We start from the raw sequence: 23400 nt of genomic DNA, 5'->3' as shown, positions 1-23400 counted from the left end.
CTGACTGACTGACTGACATACTGACTGACTGACTGACATACTGACAGACTGACTGACTGACTGACTGACATACAAACAGACAGACTGACTGACTGACTGACTGACTGACTGACTGACTGACTGACTGACTGACTGACTGTCAGTCTGTTTGTATGACAGACAGACAGACAGACATACAAACAGACTGACTGACTGACTGACAGACAGACATACAAACAGACTGACTGACTGACATACAGACATACAAACAGACTGACTGACTGACATACAGACATACAAACAGACTGACTGACTGACATACAGACATACAAACAGACTGACTGACTGACATACAGACATACAAACAGACTGACTGACTGACATACAGACATACAAACAGACTGACTGACTGACATACAGACATACAAACAGACTGACTGACTGACATACAGACATACAAACAGACTGACTGACATAGACATACAAACAGACTGACTGACATAGACATACAAACAGACTGACTGACATAGACATACAAACAGACTGACTGACATAGACATACAAACAGACTGACTGACATACAAACAGACTGACATACTGACTGACTGACTGACTGACAGACAGACAGACAGACAGACAGACAGACAGACAGACAGACAGACAGACAGACAGACAGACAGACAGACAGACAGACAGACTGACTGACTGACTGACTGACTGACTGACTGACTGACTGACTGACTGACTGACTGACTGACTGACTGACTGACTGACATACAAACAGACTGACTGACTGACCTACAGACTGACTGACATACAAACAGACTGACTGACTGACCTACAGACTGACTGACATACAAACAGACTGACATACAAACAGACTGACTGACATACAGACTGACTGACTGACATACAAACAGACTGACATACAGACATACAAACAGACTGACTGACTGACATACAGACTGACATACAAACAGACTGACATACAAACAGACTGACATACAAACAGACTGACATACAAACAGACTGACTGACATACAGACATACTGACAGACTGACATACTGACAGACTGACATACTGACATACATACAGACTGACAGACAGACTGACAGACAGACTGACAGCAGCAGACCATTTATTGGATATGGGATTAGAGGGCTGCTGGGGTTATGGACATATGGAGTGTATTAAACGGCTTAAAAGGACATCATGCCTGTCAGTGTCGTTAAAACGAGGTGAGATGCTGATGATCTCTTAAACCACGGTGAGGAAATCAAATAACATTTTATTTGCCACGTGCCAAATACAAGGGGTGTAGACTTGACCGTGAAACGCTTGCTTATGAGCCCTTCCCAATGAAAACGTATTTACACAATAGAGGAATAAAATGCAAGAATGGAGCTATATACAGGAAGTAGCAGTACCAGATCACTGTGCAGGGAGCTATATACAGGGAGTAGCAGTACCAGATCACTGTGCAGGGAGCTATATACAGGAAGTAGCAGTACCATATCACTGTGCAGGGAGCTATATACAGGGAGTAGCAGTACCAGATCACTGTGCAGGGAGCTATATACAGGGAGTAGCAGTACCAGATAACTGTGCATGGAGCTATATACAGGGAGTAGCAGTACCAGATCACTGTGCAGGGAGCTATATACAGGGATTAGCAGTACCAGATCACTGTGCAGGGAGCTATATACAGGAAGTAGCAGTACCAGATCACTGTGCAGGGAGCTATATACAGGGAGTAGCAGTACCAGATAACTGTGCAGGGAGCTATATACAGGGAGTAGCAGTACCAGATCACTGTGCAGGGAGCTATATACAGGGAGTAGCAGTACCAGATCACTGTGCAGGGAGCTATATACAGGGAGTAGCAGTACCAGATCACTGTGCAGGGAGCTATATACAGGGAGTAGCAGTACCAGATCACTGTGCAGGGAGCTATATACAGGAAGTAGCAGTACCAGATCACTGTGCAGGGAGCTATATACAGGGAGTAGCAGTACCAGATCACTGTGCAGGGAGCTATATACAGGAAGTAGCAGTACCATATCACTGTGCAGGGAGCTATATACAGGGAGTAGCAGTATCAGATCACTGTGCAGGGAGGTATATACAGGGAGTAGCAGTACCAGATCACTGTGCAGAGAGCTATATACAGGGAGTAGCAGTACCAGATAACTGTGCATGGAGCTATATACAGGGAGTAGCAGTACCAGATCACTGTGCAGGAGCTATATACAGGGAGTAGCAGTACCAGATCACTGTGCAGGGAGCTATATACAGGGAGTAGCAGTACCAGATCACTGTGCAGGGAGCTATATACAGGGAGTAGCAGTACCAGATCACTGTGCAGGGAGCTATATACAGGGAGTAGCAGTACCAGATCACTGTGCAGGGAGCTATATACAGGGAGTAGCAGTACCAGATCACTGTGCAGGGAGCTATATACAGGGAGTAGCAGTACCAGATCACTGTGCAGGGAGCTATATACAGGGAGTAGCAGTACCAGATCACTGTGCAGGGAGCTATATACAGGAAGTAGCAGTACCAGATCACTGTGCAGGGAGCTATATACAGGAAGTAGCAGTACCAGATCACTGTGCAGGGAGATATATACAGGGAGTAGCAGTACCAGATCACTGTGCAGGGAGCTATATACAGGGAGTAGCAGTACCAGATCACTGTGCAGGGAGCTATATACAGGGAGTAGCAGTACCAGATCACTGTGCAGGGAGCTATATACAGGGAGTAGCAGTACCAGATCACTGTGCAGGGAGCTATATACAGGGAGTAGCAGTACCAGATCACTGTGCAGGGAGCTATATACAGGGAGTAGCAGTACCAGATCACTGTGCAGGGAGCTATATACAGGGAGTAGCAGTACCAGATCACTGTGCAGGGAGCTATATACAGGGAGTAGCAGTACCAGATCACTGTGCAGGGAGCTATATACAGGAAGTAGCAGTACCAGATCACTGTGCTGGGAGCTATATACAGGAAGTAGCAGTACCAGATCACTGTGCAGGGAGATATATACAGGGAGTAGCAGTACCAGATCACTGTGCAGGGAGCTATATACAGGGAGTAGCAGTACCAGATCACTGTGCAGGGAGCTATATACAGGGAGTAGCAGTACCAGATCACTGTGCAGGGAGCTATATACAGGGAGTAGCAGTACCAGATCACTGTGCAGGGAGCTATATACAGGGAGTAGCAGTACCAGATCACTGTGCAGGGAGCTATATACAGGGAGTAGCAGTACCAGATCACTGTGCAGGGAGCTATATACAGGGAGTAGCAGTACCAGATCACTGTGCAGGGAGCTATATACAGGGAGTAGCAGTACCAGATCACTGTGCAGGGAGCTATATACAGGGAGTAGCAGTACCAGATCACTGTGCAGGGAGCTATATACAGGGAGTAGCAGTACCAGATCACTGTGCAGGGAGCTATATACAGGAAGTAGCAGTACCAGATCACTGTGCAGGGAGCTATATACAGGAAGTAGCAGTACCAGATCACTGTGCAGGGAGATATATACAGGGAGTAGCAGTACCAGATCACTGTGCAGGGAGCTATATACAGGGAGTAGCAGTACCAGATCACTGTGCAGGGAGCTATATACAGGGAGTAGCAGTACCAGATCACTGTGCAGGGAGCTATATACAGGGAGTAGCAGTACCAGATCACTGTGCAGGGAGCTATATACAGGGAGTAGCAGTACCAGATCACTGTGCAGGGAGCTATATACAGGGAGTAGCAGTACCAGATCACTGTGCAGGGAGCTATATACAGGAAGTAGCAGTACCAGATCACTGTGTAGGGAGCTAGGGAGTACCAGTACCAGATCACTGTGCAGGGAGCTAGGGAGTACCAGTACCAGATCACTGTGCAGGGGTATGAGGTATTTGAGATAGATATGTTCACGAAGGCAGGAGGAACAATGTGTTTCTCGTCCACTTATTACACTCTTAGTGCTAACCGGCAGTGATGACCGGTAAAGTGTCCTGTCATCCCTCTGTCCCTAAGAGCCTCGCCTACCCCCACGCCTGCCCCCTTGCCCTCCAGCAGGGTAACCTGAGCATATTGCTCTCTAAACGCACCTCTAACCTCGCTGAACACATGAAGTGATCTATTGATCTCACAGACACAGAGAAAAGGAGGGATGGCGGGATAGGAAGAGAGAGATAAACATGTGGAGGAATGAGAGTAGAGGTGAAGAGAAAGGAAGGTTATGAGCAGGGAGAGATGGGGGTGGTGGAGATGAGTAGGGGTCGATGGACAGATGAATGAATTGAACAGGGGAGAGAGAAGGATGAAGGGATGAAGACTAATGGAGATGCAAGGAAGGATACAATTTCATTTACACTGCAATTTAATGGCAGGCTCGGAATCCAGCCCTCACTACCTGACAGAACAGGACCTAGCCACAGTCTGCAGCATATCAGATTCCTAACTGACCTCCCCCTCCATGTAAAAATATAGATTTTCTCTGTCTCTCTCTCGCTCTCTTTCTCTCTGTCAGTGCTTTTCTATTTTTAATAAACAAACCACATTCAACTTTTCATGTGACACCAGGGAGACTGGCTCACCTCCTCCCACTTAAAACATGTGAAGGTGACGAGACAGAAAAGTACAGGGGGAATAATGAGAAGCAAAGAGAAAGAGAGACAGACAAAGAGCATACATTGTTTCTCCTTACACTATTAGCCGTCCATTGTTTGTCTTGGGAATTAAAGGCTGTGTGTGGTGGTGCACTCCGTAGCAGGTTCCATGATTCCTCATGTTGAATGGCAACTTTAATACACACATAGAAGTGGATGGATTACATTTTGACAGTCCAGTCCGAGGGTCATTGAGGGCATTGAATGCCCCATTTTTGTGTGTGTGTGTGTGTGTGTGTGTGTGTGTGTGTGTGTGTGTGTGTGTGTGTGTGTGTGTGTGTGTGTGTGTGTGTGTGTGTGTGTGTGTGTGTGTGTGTGTGTGTGATGTCCCTGTCCCATCACTCAGGGTCAGTGTGTGATCAGAATGTGTGGATGAGCTTCTACAAAAACAAAACTCACACACACTCTGGAGAGGGGGAGGAAGGACAGAGAGGGAGGACACTGGAGAAAAATGCATTCACTTAAATTATCAGGATGTACACTATGTTCCAATAGTTTTATTGTCTACGAGTCAGCCTCAATATAACTAAATATGACGTAAAACACTACAGCAATCAATGCCATCATGTACAGCACAACAACCACATAACACACTTACAAGAGGCTCTTGGCCCTGGATATTCCAGCAAGTATAAAAACACATTTTATACTGCATATCGGAGTGTACACACATATTCCAGTAGATTTTTTTTTAAAGATGCACTTCAAGTTTAATAAATGTTAGTTAATACAGTGTTAGAATGACTATCTAATTTCTCTTCCAAAAATATAGCACTTAAATATGTACAAAAAAAGGTAAAAGAAGGTTAATGGTTTATGAAAACCTGTCTTTTATTTTGCTATGGAAGTGTAATGGTGTGTAACTGTATTTCATGGAAGTTGTATGATAAAAGTGTCTCAACAGTGACCCTGAAACATCCTCAATGAAATACTCTCCATACATCAAACCTGACTTCCATTTGAACTGCAGCTTTAATGAGTGTGTATGTGTGTTTTACACTTTTATGTCTGATGAAAGTATTATGGGTGCTGAGATGTAGGTTATTGGTATGGTATGTTTTAGTTCATGTGTTAGCATGTGGAGATATGTATAGAATATACAGTATGCATGGCTAGGTGCCCCTACTGGACCTATAGCTCAGTGTACACCTCAACCATCAAACTGTATTTACATGACAACATCCTGCTAGTTCTCTCTCTCTCTTTCTCTCTCTGTCTCTCTCTCTCTCTCTCTCTCTCGCTGTCTCTCTCTTTCTCTCTGTTTCTCTGTTTCTCTGTTTCTCTCTCTGTCTCTCTCTCTCTCTCGCTCTCTCTGTCTCTCGCTCTCGCTCTCGTTGGTGCATGCTGGGAATTGTATGAGCGAGTGTGAGTGGTGTCTGATTAAGGTAGTTTTTTTCAGTGGTAGAATTAGGTTTATTGTATTTCTTATTGGAATTGCCCTGGTTTTGGTGGTGATGGCGACACACATGGGGATGCTGTCCCTGTCTCTGACACCTGTTCAGGTGTGTTACTGAAACCACTGTCACTGTGGAGGAGTTTCTGGTTGCCGTAGGAGAGAAGGTAGGCTATCAAAATGTTGCTTATGCATCCCGGATGAATAAAGCGGTGGAGGTTTTTCTTAAAGAAGAGCGTCTTGTTGGTCGGATGGTTGAGCATGGTGTACTTCTTAAAGGTATGTTTATTCAAGTTACGCCACTTTTTTCTCCGTCAACAAGAGTAACGATTTCGAATGTAACACTGTTTATTCCCAATGAGCTATTGGAGCACGAGCCATTGCGGTTTGAGAAGTTTGCAAGTTCAATTAAGATTGTCCCGCTGGGTTGCAAACACCTGGCTCTAAAACAGGTTATGTCGTTTCGGCGACAGGTGTTTATGTTTTTGGACTCACCGGAGCAGACTTTGGAGTTATCGTTTGAAGTCAAGTATGACAACAGATTGTATATGGCGTATGCTAGTACGAGTATTCAACAGTGTTTTGAGTGTGGGGATGTTGGCCATAAGCAACATGCTTGCCCAAAAAGGGAGAAGGTGGAGGGCGGGACGCAGATGGTCCTCGTAACGCCTGGGCCCACTGATGTAGGGAGAGGTGGGCCGACTGTGGTAGAGCAGCCACAAGCACCTGTTGTTGAGGGTACTGAGTTGCAGCTTGTACCAGAGGAGAACATAACATCTGATGTGCAGCAGAAAAATATTGTTTTAGGAGGTAAGGATGGAACTGGGGAGCCATTTCCCAAGACTGGTGAGGAGATACCCAGTACGAGTGATGGGGTACAGGAGGGGCTTCAGGTGGGGCTAGTCTCCCAGGCAGTGCTGGGGTGGCAATTTTGCTTTCCTCAGGCTTAGGGGTGACTGTGGTATCTACAACAGAGATTGTCAAGGGTCGGGTTTTATTGGTTAAGGCGGATGTTATGTTTATTTTAATGCTCCTATTGAGGGTACAGAGCGTATTTCCGTATTTGATTAAATAAAGGAAACCTTAAGACAGTGTGACCAAGAGGGGTGTATGGTTTTAGGGGGGACTGGAACTGTACAGTGGATTTTACTGTTGATCGCACTGCTGAAGAACCTCACCTGCGGTCAGAAATTTGTCTGTCTCGTCTTTTAACTAAGTTTGAGCGTTTTGATGTGTGGAGAGTAAGAAATGCAAAAGTTAGGCAGTACACATGGCTAAAAGTTAATGAAGGTTGTGTCAGTGCAGCAAGGTTAGACAGGTTGTATGTATCTGAGCACTACTGTGGTGGGGTTGTAAGGTGTGACATTACTCCTGTAGGATTTTCTGATCACAATATTGTCACTGTTGATGTTCACTAAAGGTCGACCGATTAATTGGCATGGCCGATTAATTAGGGACGATTTCAAGTTTTCATAATAATCGGTGATCGCCATTTTTAGACGCCGATTACATTGCAATCCACGAGGAGACTGCGTGGCAGGCTGACCACCTGTTACGCGAGTGCAGCAAGGTGCAGTAAGTTGCTAACTAGCATTAAACTTCTCTCTTTTTTAAAAAAAATCAATCTTCACATAATCACTAGTTATAACTACACATGGTTGATGATATTACTAGTTTAACTAGCTTGTCCTGCGTTGCATACAATCAATGCGGTGCCTGTTAATTTATCATCGATTCACAGCCTACTTCGCCAAACGGGTGATGATTTAACAAAAGCGCATTCGCGCCAGGGTATATGCAGCAGTTTGGGCCGCCTGGCTCATTGCGAACTGTGTGAAGACCATGTCTTCCTAACAAAGACCGTAATTCATTTGACAGAATTCTACATAATTATGACATAACATTGAAGGTTGTGCAATGTAACAGCAATATTTAGACTTATGGATGCCACCCGTTAGATAAAATACTGAACGGTTCCGTATTTCACTGAAAGAATAAACGTTTAGTTTTCGAAATGATAGTTTCCAGATTTGACCATATTAATAACATAAGGCTCGTATTTCTGTGTGTTTATTATATTATAATTAAGTCTATGATTTGATATTTGATAGAGCAGTCTGACTGAGCGGTGGTAGGCAGCAGCAGGCTCGTAAGCATTCATTCAAACAGCACTTTACTGCGTTTGCCAGCAGCTCTTCGCAATGCTTGAAGCACAGCGCTGTTTTTGACTTCAAACCTATCAACTCCTGAGATTAATATAGTGCCTATAAGAACATCCAATTGTCAAAGGTATATGAAATACAACTGGTATAGAGAGAAATAGTCCTATAAATCCTATAATAACTACAACCTAAAACTTCTTAACTGGGAATATTGAAGACTCATGTTAAAAGGAACCACCAGCTTTCCTATGTTCTCATGTTCTGAGCAAGGAACTTAAACATTAACTTTTATACATGGCACATATTGCACTTGTACTTTCTTCTACAACACTGTGTTTTTGAATTATTTAAACCAAATTGAACATGTTTCATTATTTATTTGAGACTATATTGATTTTATTTATGTATTATATTAAGTAAAAATAATAGTGTTCATTCAGTATTGTTGTAATTGTCATTATTACAAATATATATATAAAAATTGTCCGATATAATCGGTATTGGCTTTTTTTGGTCCTCCAATAATCGGTATCGGCATTGAAAAATCATAATCGGTCGACCTCTACTAGTTGGTACTCTGGGAGAGGTTTTCTCTTCTCAACTGTTTATATTTGGGCCAAAGTACAGGTTTAGTCGAAGGGGTGTAGTTCTCTTACTTAACTTTGTGTCAGGGGCAGCTAAATTAGCAATTTGGAAGACATGAAAGAACAGTATTCGGTGACGGGTCTGTGGACGTGGTGGGCATGCTGGAGGGGATGTTGGCAGCGAGACAGAGGGTTGAGTTGGCCTATTACAAACTGGTTAATAACATTGGGCTGTTTATGAGCATATGGGGTATTCAGAGGTTGTTGTGTTTAGTTACTGTGGAGGAAGATTTGCTGTTGTGTTTTTAATTGATGTTTAACCATGTTTTTGTTTGTTTGAGTGTTTATTGTGTAATGGGTTCCAGCTCTCTCTCTGTCTCTGTCTCTCTGTGTGTGTTTGGGACTCCATTTCTCCTAGCGCCCAACCACCTCCAGTGGAACGTTATGAAATAACACAAAGCCTGAAGGAAAACACAAACAAAATAAATGAAATGAGCAGCAACATAAATTACATCATAATCATGACAGTGATCAAAATATTAAAACAAATCATGTGTGATCAGAAATTATACATTCAACGCATACCTAATTGTAAAACATCCCCCAAAAGTAGAAAGTAGGTCCCAGTTGATGGTAGACATCAGTGCTTAGTAGAGTTAGTGGGATCAACAGCACTGAGTGGTGGGTTAAGGTCGCTTAGTGAATTAGTCCTTCAGTGCAGAGGCAGGTGGAACGATACAGTACATATACAGTACCATTCAATAGTTTGGACACACCTACTCATTCAAGGGTTTTTCTTTATTTTGACTATTTTCTACATTGTAGAATAATAGTGAAGACAACACTATGAAATAACACATATGGAATCATATAGTAACCAAAAAAAGTGTTAAACAAATCAAAATATATTTTATATTTGAGATTCTTCAAAGTAGCCACCGTTTGCCTTGATGACATCTTTGCACACTCTTGGCATTCTCTCAACCAGCTTCATGAGATAGTCACCTGGAATGCCGTTCAACTAACAGGTGTGCCTTGTTAAAAGTTAATTTGTGGAATATCTTTCCTTAATGTGTTTGAGCCAATCAGTTGTGTTGTGACAAGGTAGGGGTGGTATACAGAAGATAACATTATTTGTTAAAATACCACATTATGGCAAGAACAGCTCAAATAAGCAAAGAGAAACGATAGTCATTACTTTAAGACATGAAGGTCAGTCAATCCGGAAAATGTCAAGAACTTTGAAAGTTTCTTCAAGTGCAGTCGCAAAAACCATCAAGCACTATGATAAAGCTGGCTCTCATGAGGACCGCCACAGGAAAGGAAGACCCAGAGAGTTACCTCTGCTGTAGAGGATAAGTTCATTAGAGTTAACTGCACCTCAGATTGGAGCCCAAATAAATGCTTTAAAGAGTTCAGGTAACAAACACAAATCAACTGTTCAGAGTAGACTGCGTGAATCAGGCCTTCATTGTTCGAATTGCTACAAAGAAACCACTACTAAAGGACACCAATAATAAGAAGAGACTTGCTTGGGCCAAGAAACACGAGCAATGGGCATTAGACCGGTAGAAATCTGTCCTTTGGTCTGATGAGTCCAAATTTGAGATTTTTGGTTCCAACAGCTGTGTCTTTGTGAGACACAGAGTAGATGAACAGATGATCTCTGTGTGTGTGGTTCCCACCGTGAAGCATGGAGGAGGAGGTGTGATGGTGTGGGGGTGCTTTGCTGGTGACACTGTCTGTGATTTATTTAGAATTCAAGGCACACTTAACCAGCATTCTGCAGCGATACGCCATTTCATCTGGTTTGTTCTTAGTGGGACTATCATTTGTTTTTCAACAGGACAATGACCCAAAACACACCTCCAGGCTGCGTAAGGGCTATTTGATCAAGAAGGAGAGTGATGGAGTGCTGCATCAGATGACTTAGCCTCCACAATCACCTGACCTCAACCCAATTGAGATGGTTTGGGATGAGTTAGACCGCAGAGTGAAGGAAAAGAAGCCAACAAATGCACAGCATATGTGGGAACTCCTTCAAGACTGTTGGAAAAGCATTACTCATGAAGCTGAGTAGGCCATCATTGTAAATAAGAATTTGTTCTTAACTGACTTGCCTAGTTAAATAAAATAAAAATAACATTTTAAGCTGGATCAGAGAATCCCAAGAGTGTGCAAAGCTGTCATCAAGGCAAAGGGTGGCTACTTTGAAGAATGTCAAATATAAAATATACACTTTTTTGGTTACTACATGAATCCATATGTTATTTAATAATTTTTAATGTCTTCACTATTATTCTACAAGGAAGAAAATAGTAAAAATAAAGAAAAATCCTTGAATAAATAGGTGTGTCCAAAATTTTGACTGGTACTGTAGATATATATATATATATACAGGAAGGGTGTAAATGGATGTGAATGTTAAAGGGTTTACAGCGCAGAGCTAAACAGTACTATAAGCATGGTGCAAGTATTCGACGCAATTTAGAGACGTACACGTTCAGGTAGTAACACACACATCCAAACCGGTCTTCACTGGGTCTTTTCTACAGAATCTCATCTTTCAAAAGAACGCTTTGTCTTTTCAGCTCATGAACGGATGGGGCAAAGTGACAGTATTAAACAACAATAAAAACATTAACAAATTCATTTCAACTTCCAAAGTCACCTTTAACTGTTTTCCCTCTCACCGAGGCTGAACCACGACATGTAAAGACACACTGTCATCACACCCCAAAAAACAACGCAACATTCTTCTTCTCAGACTTTTATGGCTCACACACAACGGTTTCCCCCTGGCTTGTTATTGGAAATGAATCGAAGTGGCAGAACGGGAGCTGCCAGATGATTATTATTATCCATCTGCCTGGGGGTGGAGGAGTGGAGGGCAAGGAGCTAGCTAAAAAAACATACCCTCATTGCCATCAGGTTGATAACTGGAACAGTAAGGAGGGATTGGAATGTTTTTTGTTCCTTGTGTCGAAACCATCAACTGTCTTAGACAGAAGAGCAGCTGCTCCACAATCACACAAACATGTTACACAACCTAGGTGTCCTAGTGGCTCACGGCAGCCCCATCAAAATCTTCAGAACATCATTCTCTGGCCACGGCCCTTCCTTGCCAACTCACCACACCTGTATCCATCTCCACTGATTGTGTGTGTGTGTGTGTGTGTGTGTGTGTGTGTGTGTGTGTGTGTGTGTGTGTGTGTGTGTGTGTGTGTGTGTGTGTGTGTGTGTGTGTGTGTGTGTGTGTGTGTGCGCATGTGTGTGTGTGTGTGTGTGATGGTGATGGTGATTCACTCTTTAAGCTTGGCCAGCGATAATGATTCATATTTGGAGCAAGGCTGGTGATGACATGCGTATCCATGGCAACAGCATGCAGTGGGCTACTGGAGCCGTCCCCCTCCTGTGTCATATTGCAGTCCTCCTGAAAACTACTCAATGCCACTCAACACTGCTTGACGCAACTCAATAACATCCAATAGAACTCAACACTACTCCACACAACTTAGAAACACCGGACCCTGATCAACACAACTCAACAACACTGAATACTTTGATACTCATCAACACAAATTAGTATTTCAGTCAATTGGTAGACATCTGTCCCAGTTAACACTAATTTACTACTTAGTATTCAATAGTACCTTCACTGAAAGCTACTAACTGCAGCTGATTTCTCCCCACTAGGGAACACTCAGTACTAGAACACACACACACACACACACACACACACACACACACACACACACACACACACACACACACACACACACACACACACACACACACACACCCCTCTGACTGAGCGCTTGAGCAGTGCTGCTGACCTGAGTGATGGGAAGGCCCAAGACTCGATAGGCCTGAGAAAGGCATCTGCTTCAGACAGACAGGCCTGAGATCAATCGATCAATGAAGCTCTATCTGCTGTAGTGCAGTTCCCAATAGCAAAGCCCAACGCGCTGTACAGAGCTGTGACTGCACAGACACGTTGTGGTGGTGAATTGGAGGTGGAAAGAGGAGTACCTCAGAGCAGCATGACACACAGCCGCTCGATAAATACTAACTAATTAACATGTATTGAATTACAGAACATTTACAATGCTGAAACTGATCAAGGTCCAAGATAAATGCATCGATGCAAAGAGGGGCCACCAATAGGGGTGAGCCTAGGGCTGTTGCGGTGACCGTATTACCGCCACACCGGCTGTCACGAGTCATGAAGGCAGTCAAATTCCACGTGACTGTTTAGTCACGGTAATTAGGCTTCTCCAGGCTCTGATGCTGCTGATGGTCATTAGTAGCCTACCAAACTTGCTAACTGCCTGGTACTCAGCACACTATTGTCCCTCTAATCACTCTGACATCAATGCAAATGTAATCGAAAATCTAATCAAACACTTCATGAGAACCCATGAGCTCATGTTGTGCAACATTTCTGTAGGCTATGCAATTGCGCGAGAACACAGTGATGGCCTCTACTAAAAAGAGGAGGATCCCATCAGCTTTCTGTAGACTAGGAATACTATATTTATTTATCAACTTTCCTAATATTAAGCACATTGTTTATCTTTACAACAGGAGTATAGCCTACCTGTCTGGCCTGAAAATGAACCACAGGAAAAGCGTCCTCCATTCGCTATTTAAGTGCATAGATGACATGTATTTTTTGTCGCTGCCCCTGTTTCAAGACAGTTGCATGATAATGGTCCATTCTAAATCAAAACAAATTTCACACATATATTATTTAGTATATGTAAAGACAAGATTAAATCAAGAATAGTCTGATGGGTGACAATATTATCCTATCACTCGAGAGTTATATATCATCACAGAATAAGAAACTGCCTTTTTTTGTTGCGACTTTTTATCAAGTGTTTGTCAGATTGTGAATGAGAGACTATTGAAGTGTCAACAGCCTGCGCAAAAAAACAAAGCAGAGCTCATGCCTTTCAAGCAAATTTTTTAAAATCATCCTTAGAGTTTCATCATGCAGCCTTACAATGTATTAAAAATCAAAACATACAGCCCAACGTTTGTAGAACAACTAAAGTTACATGAATAACTCTAAATTAAGCATGTAAGAGTACCTATTTACTTTCACTCAACACAGAATAGCCGCATGTGCGCACTCAAATCGTTTGGAGAAAATATTTATATGTTCAATTGTATTCTTCATACTATAAAATAATATAAACAAATGACATGGAATTCTAAGCAAATCTTGTCTGCTAAATGAACTAGTGTAGCCCACAGCCATTTGGCATAGCCAGATCAGGACCTAACATAATGTTTTGCTCGTCGATGGAAGGATCGGACCAAGGTGCAGCGTGGTAGGCGTACATTTTAATTTATTAAATGAACACCGAAAAAACAACAAATACAAAACGTAACGTCTAGTAGGGCTAAACAGCACAGTACCAAAAACAAGATCCCACAAACTACAGGTGGAAAAAGGCTGCCTAAGTATGATCCCCAATCAGAGACAACGATAGACAGCTGCCTCTGATTGGGAACCATACCCGGCCAACAAAGAAATAGAAAACATTGATTGCCCACCCTAGTCACACCCTGACCTAACCAAATAGAGAACTAAAAGGATCTCTAAGGTCAAGGCGTGACACATAAGGACAACTCAGAGTATGCTATTCTGTTCTTCTGAAATAGACTACATTTTCTTCATATCATGCTTCTTTAGACCTGTCTAAAATAAATAATGGATTTATTGTGAAGGTGTAGGCTATATTACATGGATTTATTAGACTTTTTAAAACGTAGACGTTCCAAAGGTCTGCATCAGTGGCTTGTAAGCTATGTGTGGAAGCCAGGAGATGATAAATGTGTTTATGTTAATTAACGGTCAATTACCGTGACACCGGCTGATGAAATTTATTTACCGCCACAGCCCTAGGTGAGCCCAAGTAAAACTGATGGGTTCTATACTTGCAAACATTACATTTTTTAAATGTATTTAACCTTCGCATCAGCCAATTACAATCATCGACGTAGTTGCAAGTAATAGAACGCTACATTGTAGCTGGTCCCATCAGATAACCTGGTACACGTTAGCCCTATGCTAACCTCACCAGCTGACCATGATTACTTCCTGTAACAAATTCTGCATCAGCCTATCAAAGATCTTAGATTTTATATCCACCAACCAATGGCATTTCTTAGAATAGGTCAACTTGGCCACCAGTGTACAGTAGAGTGACAATATTGCATGATGATGCATCCTCGACTAGGCTACTAGCTACTAACGTTAGACAAAATTCAAAACGTTTCTGCATATATAAAATCCCACGTTTTTGCTCATCTGTTTCACACAAATCCATGTGCCTTTACGGAAAAAAAGATAAAGGAGGTCTATACAACATTCAGTTTGTCGTACATCATTAAAAAAATAATAATATTAAGTCAAAAAACCTTATGGACTTGTCAAAAAGCTGTCATGTACCATCGTCATCATTGCTTCCTGGTGGCACACACTGCTAAATCGGTTGACTTAAAACAACAGTGCACATTCTGCCCCTGAACAAGGCAGTTAATCCACTGTTCCTAGGCCGTCATTGAAAATAAGAAATTGTTCTTAACTGACTTGCCTAGTTAAATAAAGGTCAAATAAAAACATAAAAAAAAACATTATCTGTGGGTTCGAGCCCTCCTCGCATCAAGCATTTTTGTTAAAGAAAACACTGTTCACTGCTGGTCCTCGATGCTAGATTCAAATAACGCATATGTGACTAAGTGGATATTTACAATAACGCATATAAATGTAAGTGTAGCCTACACGTCTATGTAATATAGCCTATAATAGTGACGATTATTTATGTAGCAGTGCCAGAAGCCTACATGCCGGTCTGCAAGAGGGACTCCAACAAGAAGTTCCTCATCACATTTATTCTTCTCTTCTCAACACATTAATACAATAAATGTAAATCTACATTTGAAAGGGGGAAAAACTGGATTGTGTATGTGTGCCATTCAATGGGTGAATGTGCAAGACAAGTTCTTTTGAACGGGGTATGGTAGTAGGTGCCAGGCGCCCACCGGTTTGTGTCAAGAACTCCAACACTGCTGGGTTTTTCACGCTCAACAGTTCCCTGTGTGTATCAAGAATGGTCCACCACCCAGAGGACATCCAGCCAACTTGACACAACTGTGGAAAGCATTGAGTCAACATGGGCCAGCATCCCTGTGGAATGCTTTTGACATCTTGTGGAGTCCATGCCCTGACGAATTGAGGCTGTTCTGAGGGTAAAATGGGGGTTGTACAACTCAATATTAGGAAGGTCTCCTTAATGTTTTGTACACCGTGTATATGACCAATCAGTCAAACACATGTGATCTAGGACCAGAACGTACCGTTGGACTTCTGTTATGTGTTCTTTCATTAACAAGTGTTGGATCACGTCCAACTACGTCAGTGATTTTAATTGGCTGATGCGCATTTTGAGACGGGGGTCCAGGTTAAAGCTAAACTTTTTCTAATGTTCGCACGTATGGCCCCAGTATGTCATAGAGCCAGGAGTTTATCCTTTCCTATGTGGCCTGAGCAGGAAAAATTGCTCTAGAAGGTGGAAGAGAAGGTTGTGACTAGGCCCTGAGTTAATACTCCAACACACTCCAACACATATTTCCTGTCGCTATGGGAGAGGGAAGAGATCTGCTGTTGCCTGTCCAGTCGGCACATCTCTCATACACACATTGACCTCTGACCCCTCAAGTGGGCACTTTATCTGTGATTGACCAACGAGAGACAAGTGACTTCAAACTCCCACAGGCTGTCACAAAAGCATTCCACACATGTCTCAAGCACTCAGGGGGAACATTGTGCGTGTGTTTGTGTGTGTCCCCTGCATCATGTTTGTGTCCTCCCAGGCATTGAACCCAGGTCATTTGCATACTTCCATACGGATAGCCCATTGAGCTAAAGACTACATCAGCTCTGGGAGCACAAAACTTCCGGTCTTTGGCAAGGTTACTCATCGCCGTTGTGCTTATGGTCCTCTGGAGACCTATGGAACCATGGGCCCTGTTCTGTACAGATCCCCAAAAAGGTAGTGCAGGTATCGAGGGAGGTCCATGAAGGCACGAATGGAACAGGGCCTAAGTGTGCTCTGCAGGAGGAGGAGAACACGCAGCGTGAGCATGGTCTGTCGAGTCCTATCAGAGATACTTCTGACCTTGAGAGAGATGTATTGATCATCCGGCACTCTTCCAAACACAGAGAAAACTGATACCTGCCTTCCTGAATCATTGATAAGCATACAGTGCTCGCTCCCTCTCTCTCCATCTATCTATTTTTTCTGCTGCTCTTCTCTCTTTTTTGCCATTCCAAAGAAAAGTTAATTATCAAACCAACCAAGGTTGTTTTAAAGGTCCAATGCAGCTGTTTTTATCTCAATATCAAATTATTTCTGAGAAACAATTAAGTACCTTACTGTGATTGTTTTCAAAGAGCAATTTCTCAAGCAAGAATTTTACTAGGACTGTCTGGGAGTAGGGAGGGGAAAACTGAAAACTAGCTGTTATTGGCAGAGAGGTTTGGAACTCTATTTCTTATTGGTCTATTACCTAATTTAATGCCTAGTGATGTCACCATGGAAGGCCAAAACTCCATCCCAACAAAATGTCACAGTGTTATTCCAACCTTATAGTGTGGAAATATACACTGAGTGTACAAAACATTATGGACATAGACTGGCCAGGTGAATCCAGGTGAAAGCTATGATCCCTTATTGATGTCACTTGTTAATTCCACTTCAATCAGTGTAGATGAAGGGGAGGAGACAAGTTAAATCATATTTTTTAAGCCGTGAGACAACTGAGACATGGATTGTGTATGTGTGCCATTTAGAGGGTGAATGGGCAAGACAAAAGATTTAAGTGCCTTTGAACGGGGTATGGTAGTATGTGCCAGGCTCACTAGTTTGAGTGTGTCAAAAACTGCAACGCTGCTGGGTTTTTCACGCTCAACAGTTTCTCATGTGTATCAAGAATGGTCCACCACCCAAAGGAAATCCAGCCAACTTGCCACAACTGTGGGAAGCGTTGGAGTCAACATTGGCCAGCATCCCTGTGGAATGCTTTCGACACCTTGTAGAGTCCATTCCCTGATGAATTGAGGCTGTTCTGAGGGCAAAAGGGGGTGCAACTCAATATTAGGAAGGTGTTCCTAATGTTTTGTATACTCAGTGTATATAAAACACAGGTAAATCATGTATTTGATTGCACTGGGCCTTTAAGGGTCAGAGGAATTTCAAACAGGTTTAGGTCTGTTTTCTCATGTAACAACATATTTGTAAAGACCATTTCAGATACTCTAATTAAAATGTATTTTGGCAAACAAACACACACAGATTTAGAACATTTGACCAATACCTGACAAACTTCTTTTTCTATGATGCCCATCACAGAAAAGTATTTAGAACTTATTCTATATGGAGACTACATTTTCTGAATTGGTAACACAGAAATCTGCCTCCTTAACTCTCTGAAAACACACACACACACACACACACACACACACACACACACACACACACACACACACACACACACACACACACACACACACACACACACACACACTTACACACACACACACACACACACACTCCTATTAACTCTCACAAATTGTAAAATACAATAACTTAAATCTACACGCACATAAAACAGTGTAGAGTAAAAAAGAGTAACCTCTGATCCTTACTGTACACCACATCTTATTGATGACAGAAGAGCAGTAACAGGTTAATTTGAATGATGTATTCCACCATGTACACCCTTTTACAGTGTGTGTGTGTGTGTGTGTGTGTGTGTGTGTGTGTGTGTGTGTGTGTGTGTGTGTGTGTGTGTGTGTGTGTGTGTGTGTGTGTTGTGCACCGAAGCATCCAGAGAAAGTGTGTCTAGATGTCTCACATGCTCCTGAACAGTTGACTGAGCACAAACAGAACAGGGTTCAGTACGGTCTCTTCACACCTTTTGTCTGTTGTGTGTGTGTACATTAGCTAAATGTTAGTGGATTGGGAAAGTCTTTTGCTTTACACTTCTGTACACCAGCCTATGAGCAGGATACATTACATACAAGGACTGCAGTGAGAAGGAATACAAGCCCCTTGTGAAGGCAGCACTTCTTTAGTCATACACAGTAGGAGATCAGTCAGTCTTCACTTGGCTCCAATGTGTCTTTATAAAGATTGCGGTATGTGGGTCATAATAGTGAAAGTGTGTGTCTTGGGCATTTCAAGTTTCCCAGACATTTTATTTTAGTGTGGATCATGATTTTGAGTGACAGGAGTGTCACTTCCTCCATCAGAAAGGAGAGAATAGAAACTGCAGTGAAGAGACAGAGACGCGTGGTGAAAGTTCCTGCAGGCAACGCTGAAACTCCAGCTAACTTCCTGCTCAGATACACACAACGCTGAAACTCTAGCTAACTTCCTGCTCAGATACACACAACGCTGAAACTCTAGCTAACTTCCTGCTCAGATACACACAACGCTGAAACTCTAGCTAACTTCCTGCTCAGATACACACAACGCTGAAACTCTAGCTAACTTCATACTCAGATACACACAACGCTGAAACTCTAGCTAACTTCCTGCTCAGATACACACAACGCTGAAACTCTAGCTAACTTCCTGCTCAGATACACACAACGCTGAAACTCTAGCTAACTTCATACTCAGATACACACAACGCTGAAACTCTAGCTAACTTCCTGCTCAGATACACACAACGCTGAAACTCCAGCTAACTTCATACTCAGATACACACAACGCTGAAACACTAGCTAACTTCATACTCAGATACACACAACGCTGAAACACTAGCTAACTTCATACTCAGATACACACAACGCTGAAACTCTAGCTAACTTCCTGCTCAGATACACACAACGCTGAAACACTAGCTAACTTCATACTCAGATACACACAACGCTGAAACTCCAGCTAACTTCATACTCAGATACACACAACGCTGAAACACTAGCTAACTTCATACTCAGATACACACAACGCTGAAACACTAGCTAACTTCATACTCAGATACACACAACGCTGAAACACTAGCTAACTTCATACTCAGATACACACAACGCTGAAACACTAGCTAACTTCATACTCAGATACACACAACGCTGAAACTCTAGCTAACTTCCTGCTCAGATACACACAACGCTGAAACTCCAGCTAACTTCCTGCTCAGATACACACAACGCTGAAACACTAGCTAACTTCATACTCAGATACACACAACGCTGAAACTCTAGCTAACTTCCTGCTCAGATACACACAACGCTGAAACTCTAGCTAACTTTATACTCAGATACACACAACGCTGAAACTCCAGCTAACTTCATACTCAGATACACACAACGCTGAAACTCTAGCTAACTTCATACTCAGATACACACAACGCTGAAACTCTAGCTAACTTCATACTCAGATACACACAACGCTGAAACTGCAGCTAACTTCATACTCAGATACACACAACGCTGAAACTCTAGCTAACTCATACTCAGATACACACAACACTGAAACTCTAGCTAACTTCATACTCAGATACACACAATGCTGAAACTCTAGCTGACTTCATACTCAGATACACACAATGCTGAAACTCCATCTAACTTCATACTCGGATACACACAACGCTGAAACTCTAGCTGACTTCATACTCAGATACACACAATGCTGAAACTCCATCTAACTTCATACTCAGATACACACAACGCTGAAACTCCAGCTAACTTCATACTCAGATACACACAACGCTGAAACTCCAGCTAACTTCCTGCTCAGATACACACAACGCTGAAACACTAGCTAACTTCATACTCAGATACACACAACGCTGAAACTCTAGCTAACTTCATACTCAGATACACACAATGCTGAAACTCCAGCTAACTTCATACTCAGATACACACAACGCTGAAACTCCAGCTAACTTCATACTCAGATACACACAACGCTGAAACTCCAGCTAACTTCCTGCTCAGATACACACAACGCTGAAACACTAGCTAACTTCATACTCAGATACACACAACGCTGAAACTCTAGCTGACTTCATACTCAGATACACACAATGCTGAAACTCCATCTAACTTCATACTCAGATACACACAACGCTGAAACTCCAGCTAACTTCATACTCAGATACACACAACGCTGAAACTCCAGCTAACTTCCTGCTCAGATACATACAACGCTGAAACACTAGCTAACTTCATACTCAGATACACACAACGCTGAAACTCTAGCTAACTTCATACTCAGATACACACAATGCTGAAACTCCAGCTAACTTCCTGCTCAGATACACACAACACTGAAACTCTAGCTAACTTCATACTCAGATACACACAATGCTGAAACTCTAGCTAACTTCATACTCAGATACACACAACGCTGAAACTCCAGCTAACTTCATACTCAGATACACACAACGCTGAAACTCTAGCTAACTTCATACTCAGATACACACAACGCTGAAACTCTAGCTAACTTCATACTCAGATACACACAACGCTGAAACTGCAGCTAACTTCATACTCAGATACACACAACGCTGAAACTCTAGCTAACTTCATACTCAGATACACACAACACTGAAACTCTAGCTAACTTCATACTCAGATACACACAATGCTGAAACTCTAGCTGACTTCATACTCAGATACACACAATGCTGAAACTCCATCTAACTTCATACTCGGATACACACAACGCTGAAACTCTAGCTGACTTCATACTCAGATACACACAATGCTGAAACTCCATCTAACTTCATACTCAGATACACACAACGCTGAAACTCCAGCTAACTTCATACTCAGATACACACAACGCTGAAACTCCAGCTAACTTCCTGCTCAGATACACACAACGCTGAAACTCCAGCTAACTTCATACTCAGATACACACAACGCTGAAACTCTAGCTAACTTCATACTCAGATACACACAACGCTGAAACTCTAGCTAACTTCATACTCAGATACACACAATGCTGAAACTCCAGCTAACTTCATACTCAGATACACACAACGCTGAAACTCCAGCTAACTTCCTGCTCAGATACATACAACGCTGAAACACTAGCTAACTTCATACTCAGATACACACAACGCTGAAACTCTAGCTAACTTCATACTCAGATACACACAATGCTGAAACTCCAGCTAACTTCCTGCTCAGATACACACAACACTGAAACTCTAGCTAACTTCATACTCAGATACACACAACGCTGAAACTCTAGCTAACTTCATACTCAGATACTCACAACGCTGAAACTCCAGCTAACTTCCTACTCAGATACTCACACGTGCACGCAGAAAAGCACACACATACACGTACAGAGGAAGGAGAGGAATTGACGCCTCCAGTGGAACCTCATCCTCCACTTCCGCAGAGGAAAGGAGATACCACTTCTCCCCCTCTCTTCCTTTCACACCCGTCCCCCTCAGAGGGGCAATAAATCAATCAGCACCAAAATAACTGACCACACTGAGGCAGCCCTGGCCTTCCCATACTCCTACACACACAATCTCATTCAAAATACACACACTCAGGTCGGAATTCAATCCATTGTAAATAGAGGATTACAGGATAGCGTTCAAAAGGTATTTTTGAATTCATAGTCACACTTTGATCCTCATATCATTTCCCAGTATGGTTAATTATTAGTACAAACAATACAACATAAGTGATTTGAGTGACAGTCAGTTTACACCTCTATTGTTATTCCTAATATAGGTTAGTATCTAAATCCTCTTCAGTCCCTCTGCGTTATACAATAGCAGCATCAGTAAAGACAGAGACGAGCTACAGTGCAGCGTTATCTGCATGGGCGGATGATTAGTATGGAACAAGGTATAGTGAGACATTGAGACGGAGATCCACATGCATGTTATTCACTAGAAATGTCTGAGTACCTCTTTACCACCATTCAGACCCCACTCTATGGTTTTATCCCAAATGGTACCCTACTTCCTATACTGTGCCAGTGCCAAAATAAGTGCACTATTTAGGGAATAGGGTGCAATTTCAGATTGGAGAGAAAGACCCTGTCTTTCTATGCTAATAAGTGACATAGGCTACAGTAGTATACTGTGTAAAGGGACTTACCTTTGATTCCAAACTTTGAGTTTCCCCCGAATTTCAAGATGACCAGCATCAATAGAAAACCCATGAAGGCTACTGCTGCAATCCCTACGACCACATATACCTGAAAGAATGACAAAGCTGTTGAGCTAGAACCACCACTACCACTCCAAAATACAATGTGTCACAGTGTGTAGCCTACTACCACCAAGATACACCTACCATATAAAAACATGAAATATAAAACTTAAACACACTGTCAACCCTAAACATACTAGATAGTAGTACGACTACTAAAAGTAGTGGTAAAACATATTGTATAAAAACATAAACAAAATGTTATAAGCACTGCCCCCACAACAGTTACAGGCTCCCACAAACACACACATAAAGAGGTGACTTAGAGTGTGACTTACAGCAACTCTGTCTTCTGGTGGCTCTAGAGGTGTGTCCTCTGTTTTCAAAGAGCAGAGAAGA

General features: G+C 42.4%; 1 protein-coding gene across 1 annotated transcript in view; it reads right to left on the bottom strand.

The window, feature by feature from the left end:
* Positions 1-23400, bottom strand: part of ntrk2a (neurotrophic tyrosine kinase, receptor, type 2a) — a 50580-nt gene that overhangs the window by 19513 nt on the left and 7667 nt on the right. The window contains exons 11-12 of the mRNA XM_038997101.1: positions 23340-23377; positions 22948-23047 (exon numbers count right to left, since the gene is read on the bottom strand). Coding sequence (XP_038853029.1) covers positions 22948-23047; positions 23340-23377 — 138 coding nt within the window. The remainder of the gene's footprint in view (positions 1-22947; positions 23048-23339; positions 23378-23400) is intronic.

Source organism: Salvelinus namaycush, chromosome 1 (genome assembly GCF_016432855.1).
Source record: "Salvelinus namaycush isolate Seneca chromosome 1, SaNama_1.0, whole genome shotgun sequence".
Taxonomy (NCBI): Eukaryota; Metazoa; Chordata; class Actinopteri; order Salmoniformes; family Salmonidae; genus Salvelinus; species Salvelinus namaycush.
The sequence above is the reverse complement of the archived record's forward strand: the minus strand, read 5'-3'. Positions and strand labels throughout refer to the sequence as shown.